The sequence below is a fragment of the Centrocercus urophasianus genome, unplaced genomic scaffold (genome assembly GCF_019232065.1).
Source record: "Centrocercus urophasianus isolate 14NV4802_14NV808 unplaced genomic scaffold, USGS_Curo_1.0 seq_22, whole genome shotgun sequence".
Classification (NCBI taxonomy): domain Eukaryota; kingdom Metazoa; phylum Chordata; class Aves; order Galliformes; family Phasianidae; genus Centrocercus; species Centrocercus urophasianus.
Genome location: NW_024884778.1, coordinates 13,094,770 through 13,107,285, shown reverse-complemented (window position 1 = coordinate 13,107,285; position 12,516 = coordinate 13,094,770). Strand labels below are relative to the sequence as shown.

The window sequence follows — 12,516 nt, the reverse complement described above, 5'->3', positions numbered from 1 at the left end:
GCTGGATGCTGAAGGGAAGATGAAGAAAGTATGTGAATGGGAACAGCAGTCCTTTGAAGAAAGGACTCATTGATGTTGTTTATAGTCTCAGCCTGTACTTCTGGTGTCTGATAGTAAATCCAGGCTTGGCTGTTGAATGTAAAACAGATTAACCTTGTCCTGTATGCTTTTCTGCTCTTCTATCAGGTGATATATCTCACATCTGAAATAGCTGAGGACACTAACCACTATATTCAACTGTCATAAAATTGACAATCAATGACAAAGGCACCCTTTCCCCTAAAATACAGGATCTTACTAATAACATCAGAAGGCTCAAGATCAAATTTGGCAGGACACAGAACAAAGAATACAGCATATGAAGCACAGAACTTCCTCCAGCTTCTGACCGTGGCTTTGCATGACTGCCAGAAGAGGGTCTGGGGGATTGACCATCTTTCTGCTTGTGCTAAATATATCTGTTTTACGTCTCTTGGGTTATTACTTATGCTGTCCTGAGACAATCAGCTGAGCACTAGGAGAAATTCTCTTTCTAGGTCATGTACCATGTAAGAGATGCTGCATTCCTGCAACTTCTAGTTCCAGTCACCTATAGATGACATACACTGCTCCTGCGTGACGAAGGCCAAAGAGTTCAAACCTCTCTTTTCCTCCTCTTGCTCTCCTTGCCCAAGCTTATCTGTAAGTTAGGATGAATTAATGTATTCAAGAAAAACATGAGAGGTCTGCAAATGGATTTATCTTAATATCAGCTGCAGTCAGGACATTGATTCTTGGCCCTGACATCAGGCCTCACATCAATATTTGATGCTCTCCAAGGAGCAAAAGACATTCCGGCACAGTTTGCATGGAATACAGGGCTTGCACTGGTGCTTTGCTGATGTATAATTTTCACATCAACTGAAAAGTTTTGCAGTAAATCTCTTCTCTCTACTTTGCTTTTTAAAGCTTTTTTTTTTGTTTCCCCTGACTGACTTCACAGAGATCTAAAGATTGGTTTTGTTGCATTAGGTTTTAGTGTTTTGTCTGAGGCAGTTTGCCTTTTCAACTTGTAATTTCAGTCATGCATGTCCTGTTGACTGGAAGGGAACCCAGGCAGCTCACTGCCCATGGGAGAAGTTGGATATTTAGCCAGTGAGGGCTTTAGCAAGTGGGCTTTGTCCGGAGCTCTAAATTTATAGTTTCAGCTTCTCAAGCACTACAACATTAGACATACTTGTTCAAAACCAGAGGCATTCTCTCTGACAAGAAGCAAAATAAATACAGTTCCAAAGACAACACGTATTTCTAGCTGAACATCTGCTACATGGTAAACTTTACTTCAAATACCTTTATAAAATCATGGGTAGTATTTAGTTTTCAGACCATTGCCAGCCACATGCATACAAAGCGATGCTAATTAAAAGAAAATCCCTTGTATCATTACACATACAGCAGGGTAGTAGCAGGCTGAATGTGAGCCCCATTCCCTCTTTTATTCCATCCAGAAGATGAAGCAAAGCTGTATATAAATGTTATCAAATGCCAAATACAAAACTGGAAGTGGGGGATCTGGTGTCAGTGCTGTCACATGATATCATCAGGGCTAAGGAAGCGTGATTTGAATCTCTGCCTTTGAGTTTACTTACTTTTATCACACTCAAATGCTAATTAGCTTCAACAGTTCATTTAAAAAAGAAAAAAAAGCTTCCTACAGCAATTATTTGAAGTAATGATAAAATCATGATGCTATGACAAGCTTTACCAAAGAGCCTCCCCTTTTGAGGATGATGAACATCTACATTTCCACAAATTCCTGCACATACAGGAATACAACATAGAAGAGCCTTAATTATAAGAAAAAAAGAAGAAAAAAAACAGGAAAAAAAAGCTTGAATTGTGATATTTAGAACTGCTTCACAGTTCTACTCATTTTATAGTAAAGTGCTTTCCTTAATATTAAGGTAATATAACTTTTGAATATATCCATCTGAAGCCTCTGGAAAACAAAACAAAACAAAACAAGAAGTCATTTATCCCTATTTTGTCCTTCGTTGTTAAAAAAAAATTAAAATAAATGTAAAAAGCTGACTTTTAAAACATTTGCTTGCAACTGTATCAGTAGCAACTATAGATAAGAAGGACATCTGAAATTTCCAAGGCTTTGTGCTAAATTCAGAATACCAAGTTCATTTCTATTGTTGCAACCAAGTCAAATCCTTTGACCTATTTCTCAGCTAAACTTATGCTTTTTTTTGCTGTACGACAGCCTTCATGAATGTCACTTTACCTGGCTAATTCCTTGCAGGTACAGAACAAGAGGTTCAGTCTTGGGGATGGTCACCCACATTTTGTACCAAGTCTTCCCTTTTTCAAGGAACTGGAGGTAGCTGCTGAAGAGGCTGTTTTCAGGTGCTAATAAGCTTTGCTTCTGGAGAAAGAACAAAAGAGAGCTGTTTCAGTCATTTTTACAGAGTAAAAATACTTACAATACTTAGTTTTCCAGAGTCAAACAATACTGAAGGACAAGTGCTGGACAGACCACATCTTGCCTGGATGAGGAGCTTACGAGATATGGTTTAGTGCTTGTGGTACTAATAGGAATGGGAGGGTGGTTGGACTAGATGATCTTGCAGGTCGTTTCCAACCTTGTGATTCTGTGTGATTCTGTGTAAAACAAAGTTTAATCATCATTATATACCACCAAGAAATAGCAGAATTCCATGTAACAGAAGCAGATGCTGAACTGCTGTTCCCAGTGGACAGGAAGTTAAATTTCACTTCTACGAAGTAAATTGAGAATGGCAATTAAGTTGACACTGCTAGTTTCGTGCTTAGCAAAGCAGACTGGGAAGTGATTTCAAATGAATGAAAAATGTGCCTCAGCATCAGTGAGTCTCCTTTGTACGTAAGGGATGGTGTTGCTGCAAATCTCTACAGAAGACAGCTCTAATATCTCTGGTAAAGTAGCACGAGCCTAGAAATAAATAATGGTTGCTTGGAACCTGCCCCACAGAGTGCCAATCTTCCACAACCCACTTTCATAATCTGCTTCACTGCACAGCCAACAGTGATCACACTTTACACATCCGAAACAAGTATTTTGGGAAAGGAGAGAGCAAAGAGAAAGCTGGTGCCTCTCTACATTTTAGAATTACTGTGTAGACAGTGCACTTGGTTCATTCATTCAGAAGCAGGGCACCAAGTGCTCTGTGCTTGTTATAGATTACTGCTGCAAGAGAGATGGGAGATGTTTGGAGTTTGGAACACGAACTGTATGCAAATACTTGTGCTTCTGTCATTCACATCTTCTCAGTGCTGGGATTAGCAGACACTCTTGTGCATGGCTGCAGAGACATAAGCCAAATCAGAGAGTGCTACGGCAAAAAAAAAGAAGAAATTTCTGCCTTATGATAAAAAGCAAAGAAAAAGAAAATTCCTTTTCACATCAGACTTTGCACAGAAGTCTCCCAAGGATTTCTGCTAATAACATTTGGAAAGCGGCAGTCTCCTCAGATGCTATTAGGTTTGTTAAGACAGTTTCATGTAAACATGAGGGAAAGAAAAAGTCTGCCTCTGATCCTTCTTTTTCATATCCATATTCTCTTGCATTTTACCTGATCCTCTGAGGACTTAGCACAAGGCTAGATGCATGAGAGTATAAAGGAAAAATAAGTGTTTCTCCTTGGGTTTTTGCAGCTTTCTGCTGTAATCTGCTTTCTGAAGTAAAGCCACAGGTCACATTTCACTGGTTCGCTTTCTGGCTTTTCAGATTAACACGGCTCACTGCTGGGTACGTGTAGGTTTTCACTTCACTGACAAACAGCTCCACTGAAACAGCACTGGAAAATTTATCTTGAGATTCCTCAGACCGTTTTGAGGCATATTAAGTGCACTTCATCTGTAGGCACAGCTATTTCGTATACATGAAGTTTCCGATGGTGTAAAGCTCTGAATCCAGAATCTGCTCCATCTTCTCCATGCTCTGTAAAGATGGGAGTTTGGGGAAGGACATCACGCATTTGTAGCTCTATATTTCTTAGACTCTAGGTGTGCTTTGGGGCACAAAGTTGAAAAAGAATTTGAGTAGCAGAGTTCAATTTGGCACACAGCAATAGTTTTTATCAGTGTGCTGACCTCTGAGACATTTAATAGCCTGGAAATAAATATGACATTCTGGGAAGTATGGGGGCAAGGGTCAAGGTGGATTTATTTGAACAAGCATTCGCTGCAAGAGTTCTGGATGAGCACCAATAGGTTTGTATTTCTTGCACAGAGTTTAGCTCTTTTCCATGCAGGTTGCTTCTCTTGAGGAAGTATAACAAAGCTGAAAGGAGGCTATAAGGAGAGGCTTCAAGAAAGAAGTTTTTCAGTTTGATGTTTTTCAGCACAGTTTGCAACTGTTCGCTGGTTTTCCACGCAGTATTCAAGCCAGGTTAGCATATGTCAGCATATGGGGGGAAGGATGGCGCACGAAGTTAAGATCTCCTGGCGTTTCAGTAGCTCTTTCCAGAATCTGTTACACTCTCTGAAGATATGCCTTTGTGGGTCCACTTTCAACTGAAATGAATGGCCCCTTTTATGCATGCAGTGACTTCTGAATGACTTCTGGCTGTAATTCAAAGGTAAAATAAATAAAAATCTTTTCTTCAAGATGACCCATGAAATTCATTGCACGTCATAGCACTCACAGCTCTTCCTGTAGTCTAAAAAAATGCATTGGTAAGAGAAGGTTCATTTACTGGGAAATGAAAACAAACCAGTTTGCCAATATATTTCTTGTTTTTGTAAAAATAAGGGTAGGTGATGCTGCTGTCACCGTATAAAGCTTGATGACATCCATAGCAATTGTGAAGCAACAGCTTATGCAGTACAATTTGCAGAAGTTATGTCTTGGAGAAAACAGTCTGCATGCTAGCAGGGTTAAGAATATTTCAGTGAGTCCTGACAGTCTTTCTTTTTTTGCATGATCAAGTAAGAAAAACGTGTTCTAATGATATTTTGGCAGGAGTGCAAAAAAACCCCAAACTCTACTTTGCCAAGCTCTGCCAACAGTTATTGTGAGAAACTCAAGGTTGGAAATGCATTGTAACAAAAAGCAGCCAGAAGCTTTTCCTATCTTTTGTTACTTTGAAAGCTGAAGCTTATTTGCAAAACCTGTGTGCATCCCTATGCCATAAACATCCTATGGGAACACCCCCACTAACAAACAGAATTCAGTGTGCACGAACGTTCAAATTTCACTGTAGGAAAAAAAAAGTAACCAAATGCTTTGATTTGCTTTAAACAAATGCACTTGAATAACAGTAATAGTAATAATGGCAACAGACACACGAGGGCAGCTAGCACACCAGATGTTTCTTAGATAAACATCATACCTCTGCAGCTTGCCTTTTCTTCTGTTCTCCTACTGCTTCCACTCCAGGGCTGCATGGGCTCAGTGGTAGCTGAAGAAAACACTCTTTACACACTCGATTGTGACGACTGTTATCTGCAAGTGGTTTGAACTCTGAGCATTTTGCACAGATCACCTGTAGCAGAAGGACAGTGCTGTATTAGTCAGCATTAAAACGTAATCTTATTTATACTCTAAACAAACTGAATTGCAGAACGGACGTTACTGAAGTAAAATCCTGAAAGCTTTTGTAAATATAAAATAAAGTGATCAATTTACAATGCTTACTTTATTTACCTCCATTAAGAATTAATATCTTTGTGATCCCATCCCAAGAAACCCATTAAAGAAAACACATGCCTCTTGGGGAATACTTTATAATTGAGTTAAAAAGAGCTTAGGTTTACAGAGTGATCAGTGTTTCCCAATGCCAATCATAAGACAGTTTTGGAGTGAAGGTGGCTGGCACCTCCTTATCAGTAGGCAGTTCAGCCTGAAAGAACTGAGGCATCCAAAATTACCAACCATTTTATGAACATAGTCCAATATAATATGCATTACAACTTTCGTCTGATGCCAAATTAACAGCTTTTGATTCCAAGAACATGCAAAGAAACATCAGTCCCATGAAATCAGTGCCTGCAGAGAGTGATGGATCTGCAGCTCTGGAACTTGCTTCCAGACTTAAATCTACTACTTGCTTTTGCACAGCTGCTCCAAGGAGAGAAACTGTCCCCCAGGGTGCAATGCAAGGGCAGTCAGATGGATTCAACATCTATTCAGAAATTACTGTATAATAATACACCACAAATGCCCTTCAGTTACAAGTATATGTTATTACATGCTTCACTGCAGGGCTGTAAGAAGGTAACTGCTTTAATTCAGCAAGCGTTAAGTGAAGAGCCGTTCTGCCAAGTTATGTAAACAAAAGCAAGCTGGCATTTTTAGAAACATGATAGTCTTTCCTTGAGGCAATTTAACTTCTTTCATTTGCTGCTATTGCCATGTCAGAAAACATTACATAACCAACAACTATTTAACGATAAATTATTAATAATGTAATTCTTATCATCTCTCTGTCCGTAGGGGAAAATGATTATTTCCCTTCTTAAATAATACTCAGCTTTACAGTAGAGCATTTGAAACATAAAGAAACATTTTATGATTTCAGCTATTATTAAAAACTGAACAAAAAAATCCGGAAAGCTGAAAATCCCAGCTCTTTGCAAAGATGTCTCCTCCACAGTAATTTTGTTTCGATTGCTGAGACTGAGTATTTTAAACATCTTAGCTATGCATTTACATCTTCTTCCAGCTGAAAATTTATCTCCACTTCCCAAATGAATAATGGTATTTAAATAACATCATTCTGTACTCGTAACACTGGAACACTGAACCGTGAAACTCGAGTAACAGAAGGGAGGTTTGAAGTCACGTTACAGGAATCAATCTTGTGTTGGCTATGGATGCCATTTCCAGAAAAATCTGAAAATTAAGCTGTCAGTGAATGGCACTGGGAAAGGGCAGCTAAGTGCCCTCTGCAACCTGGCCCTGCAGCTCCAGCACTCATTTTTTCAAACTTTCCAAGCTCTTTGGAACAAGCAATTCTAGACAATTCTGCTTTAGGAAAAGATCATCTTAAATACTGTATGTTCAGTTGCTCATCCCAGAAAGAGCTAGCAAGAAGCAGGGCCACTGGAATGCCATTTTTTTCCTGCAAACAGTTAGCAACCGCCTCCCAGATATATGCATGTTCCCAGAGAATGCATCACCTTTCTTTTTAACCACTGATGCAGCACATGCCTGTAAAGCAGCACAGACTACGTCACTTGAAAAAAGCAGCAGACATTTGCTCTTTTCTACCCTACCACTGAGGCACTAAAGCAAGTGGGAGATCTGCTCTGTCAACAATCCACACGTGAACAATCTATTTAGTTCCTGCACTGAAAAAATAAAGAATATCTTCTATGCTCTCTGCAAAAAAAACTAAAAGCCTCAATGCATTCTGAAACTTACTGCTCCACACTGCTTGCAGTGGTGCCGCCGTTTAGTGATAGAGTTAAAGCTCTCACTGCAGCTCTTGCACGCCTGCTTCTCCTTGTCCCGCTTGGACTTGGAAGATTTCCTACAGGAATCGCTCTGAAATGAAAAATACAACTGTATGATTGAAGAGAAAAAATACACATCACAACGTAACTCAGAGCTCTCACACTGAGAGCAAAGCTCCTCCTTGGGTTTCACAGTATTCGAATAATTCTAGAAAAGAATTCATGCTAACTCTGCTAATGGCTGAAGGCGAAGGTGGAAATGCTGGTTCAGTCACTGGGTGCTCTGTGGGATTACATGACTTCTGATTGCCAGAACTAACTCTCCACGTCCAGCCTGACTGCTGACACCACTCCTACATCCTTCAGCCTCTCTGAGTCTCTGTCTTGATGTTCCCTGGGTACAGAGGAAAACAGTATCTTTCTGCAGAACTATTGCAATCACCCTGGCTTGTAATGGGGACAAAACCACAATAATTACTTCTAATTAGGCTGGATCTTTTAATTTTTACTAAATTTACAACGGCTGCTATTGCAACGTTTCAAACTTTGATACAAGCACATGGGATGTTTTGCAATTCAGTTTGGTGAAGCACAGTCAGATGGGACTGCTCATTCAGGAAAATCACCATACCCTCATATTCATACATATTAATTGTTCAGCAATGCAAAACGCCTGCAAATCCAACACATGCACAAGCAGAGCGAAGAATTTCACTTTTTTTTGTAAAGAACCAGATGTAACCAGTACAGCATTGAGTTCCAACAACTGAACAATGCCTTGGATGATTCACTGGCAAAATGCTCCTTTCAGACACTATTAGAGCTCCCCAAGTAAGGCACATAATTAAGGCAGCCTGATCTTCTTTTACTGACAAAGAGCAATCTACAGAGTCATGCTTTTTATTTGTATCACAGAAGTTGGCCAGTCCTCTCCTGTTTCTTATTCCAATTTTGATGACAGTGCTATTTAATTTTTTATGAGACTGCCTTTCCTTCCAGTGGCTAGGAGTGGATTCCCCTCAGGTTGTTTGATCAGAACACTACATCACTGGCAAGCGTTATTTTCTCCTCTTCTTAAAAGTCAACATTTGAACACAGAATAAGAAGCTTTTTGATTCTTCTATTAACAACGATTTCATCTGTGTCACTAGAACTGCAAGAGCATGAATGAAGCCACCATTTAAGCTTGAGAGCAAGACAATCTTGAAGAATACTAACCAAAAAATCAGTTTTTGGCTTTTGATTGGTACCTTCATATGCCTGCATAGGAAAAATGCTGAAGCTCCTCTAATATGAACTGAATGTACCACTTAAATGGAAATTGGTTTACTAGATTTGAACTTGAACAGGAATATCCATCAGCACACCTATGCATGCTTCTATAATACAGAAATGACTGCAGCTGAATATTTCCTTCCAGGGTTCTCATATTTGACTTCTCATCAATGTGAAACACTCTGGGCAGTGTTCACTTCCAGAAATACATGACCCATGTATTTGACAAAGGAAAGAAAAACTGAAATTCTATTAGGTCTGGTTTATGTTATGACAGCTATGCACTGGTCTTTAATTTTAGACAGATGTTATTTTAGACAGACTTTAATTTGCGCTGTAGCATACAGCAAACTTTTGATACTAATTTCACTGATCCAAAAAGGCCCTGTATGAAGGGCTCCCCATGTTTGATAAATACCACCATGTTTCTTAACACTTCCCAACATTATAACAATACAGTAAGAATACAGGAGTCTGAAACATTGCTACTGTAGCTGCAGGAAAGATAATAAAAATGGAAACGTATTTTCTTTACAACTTGACAAATTTGAGAAAACACTGAATGCATCTTATTTAACTGCTGACACTGGGAAAAGAAGCGAGACGTCCTTTACTTTCAATCCCTGTGGAAAGCAACAGACACTGCTGCACAGGCAATCAGCCATCTCAGCCAGTGATGGCTCAGGAGGTTGACACCACCATGTAAACCATCTGAAAAGAGAAGGTTTTTTGTAGTAAACAAGGAAATGCACCGTAATTCACAAACCTCATTCGTCAAAAGTCACTTTGCACCTGAGTCATTTATTACTCAAATGACATTTACTGTTGATGTGTGTTGAAAGGGAAACTAAAGCTGCCCTGGCCTCAGCTGGATTCTTGATACTAATGTACTTGAATAATCACTGGATTTGTCTCTCTTGATGTACCCAGTCCTGTTTTGAAGACAGTGGGAAAAAAAAAAACCACACAAAATCTGTTCAGAGCTGGAATCTACACCAGTTTATTTCAGGCTGGGCTGTTTTGGTCACTCATTTGCATTAAACTCTCTTGGCAAATCTTGGCAAATGTTTTCACTTTCCTCAGCCTTTAAAATTCTGGTGGAAAAACTGGATAGGTACAACTCATGTGTAGGACTGTAATGTTTGCAAGGTCAGGGCCTGTGGCTGGAGTGCTTAGGAAAGCAGACATCAAATCAGTAGTGTGATGTGAAGAAGCAGAGAAGAAACACCACAGCTTACAGAAACAGCAAGAAACACAGTGGGCTCAGCAGATTGTTTGCTGTTGTTTATTACTGGTAATGTATTTCGATTTGTTCCTACAGCCAGCCTCAATGCTGCACACACAACACACACAAGGCTGATGAGGCTCATACGGGCAGGTGCATGAAAAGATGTTTTCAATCTTTTTTTTCTTCATATGCTTACATAGCTGCATATTTTCCAGTTACAAATTACATGTTTGCAGACACCCACACTGGGGCAGAACATCATAATGTACTTCTGGAAATGCTGAATATCTGTGAGAAATTAAAATCCTTTGTGCATTTCATACTTTGCAATACAACAGAAGTATTGAGCTTGTTTCTCTATATGCCAATGTCATACATGCAGGACAATCTTTCAATGGGCTGTACTTTCCTTTTGCAAACATGAAGTTTACTATTAAGCCATATAAACTGTGCACTACAGCAAGCAGCCACCACATACTGCACAACAAGCAGGTTACACCTTCTGCTTTGTTTTTATTGCCTGATTATGATAATGTGCAACACTAAGGAAATGCCAGCAGATTCTTCAACAGACTCAGCAAAACCACAGGAAGGAGGTATCAGTTTGCTGACCACCACTACCACCAAGTGGTTTGCATGTGGAAGCTGTGAAGCTCAAAATGTACTTGCTCATAAAGTTACTGAAATGCTTCTTTTAAAGGGATATCATTAAAAATTAATTATTTTCTTTTCTTTTTTTTTTTTAATAAAACTGCAACTTACATCAGAATTCATTGCCCATGCTAATGCGATCCATACACACATATAGAAATACATATATATATTTAGCTTTGAGATGTTCATGCAACTTTCATATTTATTTCAGGAATTAAAGCTTTCTTTTAATATGCAACTTAACCAAAAAGATTTAATTTATCACAATGCACCATGCAAATCACTGACATAAATATCTATAATCAACCAGAAGGATCTAAATATGTTATCTAGCTACAACTAAAGTATGTTTATCCCACAGGTCAACAGAAATGTTCAAGGACCATTTAGGCAATTTTTTTCATAGTTACTTCCCTATAGCAACTGCAACTAAATCAACAGGGCCACCAATTGTAAAAGTGGCCATAAATAAATAAAAAATGCTTATTGCAAATAGGAAGTGTAAACAAACAATAAATAGCAACAAGCACACTGATGAAGACACTTACTTGCAATAAACTCTTGTTAGAACAGGTCAGGCTGCTGGCATGTTTAACAGTGCTTCAAAGATAGTTTGTAAACTTTACCAATAGGTCACAGCCTTGGAGAGAGATTCAGAGGAGCCTTCTAAGTAGCTCCAAGCTAATCTATAATATCCTATAGTATGCGTCTCACTGTGTTGGTTTTTTGTTATTGTTGTTTCTGTGTTTCTCAGTAAATTTCAGCTGACCCTAAGGCATTTCCTGAAAATCTATTCTCCTCTGAAAATACTTTAGAAGGGAGAGATATGAACACTAAAAAAAATAAATACACAAAAATAGACCTTACTAAGGACTCAATCCTCTTTTTGAAGCAGTGCTTATCTTGCTCAGAAGCAATCACAGATGTTATAAGAGCAAAATGAAAAATATTTTTTTTCTAAATATACCTCGCCTTTGCAGCAGCCAATCACTGGCAGGCCAGAGATGTACAAAGGCACTACCAACTACTCCTCTGTGTTGGCAGAAAGCACGCTGTGAAAGCAATCCTCATCTAAATTTGGTTGTGAAGGTGAAATGCTGACTTGTACAAAATGTCAGCATTAACCAGTCTGGTTTCCTTTTGTTCTCATCCCCACAGGCATTCAGTACAGCTCCCCATCAGAACTTAAAAAACCACAACCCTGCAACAGTAACAATCAGCATCCCTCAGGTTAGGTTCACCACTGGTGCAGCACGCACCAGGAAAGGCGGATGTACACTCCCTGATGGTGCAAAGGCCTGCGAATAGCCAGGAGTATCACTCAGACATGAAGTTAAGGACAGCACAGCTGCATCAACTAACAGTGGAATATAAACCAATACGCTGGAATATTTCTGATTTTCTCCTGATGGAAAAGAAACATAAAGCACCCCACACTAACCAAGTATTAGCTTTGAATTACTTACCCCTCCAAGCGCACCGCTGTCTGCTCCTGGCATCGATTCCACAGAGCTCGTACTTGCTATCTGAGGGAAAACAACGACACAGAACAACTTGAACACGGACATTCTACACATCACAATTTAAGTAACAGAAGCACTGACAACTCTCGTATCTCAGGGATGTCACTCAGTTCTCCACGTCTTTTCCTTGCCACTTACTGTGAGCCCCCACTCTTCTGACATCAAGCGGTGTTGAAACGCGTTATTTTCCTTTGGAATATTTTTATATACTTAAAAATAACAACAACAAACTTTTTCTTGAAATGCTGCAGATGACAATGAAGTGCAGAGAAATGAGTGTCCCCTTTCTGCAGGAACTAAGCCACAAAGGGCTCTGAAGCTTTCTGTAAAGATATTTTCAAAAGATCACTGTGGCAGTAACCCTGCTGGAGACTGACTGGCAATGACACTGAATTATTTCCCTCTTGACAGGTG

The 12,516-nt window shown here is 39.3% G+C and overlaps 1 protein-coding gene across 4 annotated transcripts in view; it reads right to left on the bottom strand.

Annotated features, from left to right (window-relative positions):
* Nucleotides 1–12,516, bottom strand: part of FGD3 (FYVE, RhoGEF and PH domain containing 3) — an 88,018-nt gene that overhangs the window by 4,069 nt on the left and 71,433 nt on the right. For 3 of the 4 annotated variants that reach the window (XM_042823212.1, XM_042823210.1, XM_042823211.1), the window contains exons 15-18: nucleotides 12,046–12,105; nucleotides 7,391–7,513; nucleotides 5,358–5,510; nucleotides 2,270–2,410 (exon numbers count right to left, since the gene is read on the bottom strand). In XM_042823212.1, coding sequence (XP_042679146.1) covers nucleotides 2,270–2,410; nucleotides 5,358–5,510; nucleotides 7,391–7,513; nucleotides 12,046–12,105 — 477 coding nt within the window. Of the gene's footprint in view, nucleotides 1–2,269; nucleotides 2,411–3,596; nucleotides 4,592–5,357; nucleotides 5,511–7,390; nucleotides 7,514–12,045; nucleotides 12,106–12,516 lie in introns of those variants that run through there. The other variant, XR_006169637.1, reaches the window with a different exon arrangement.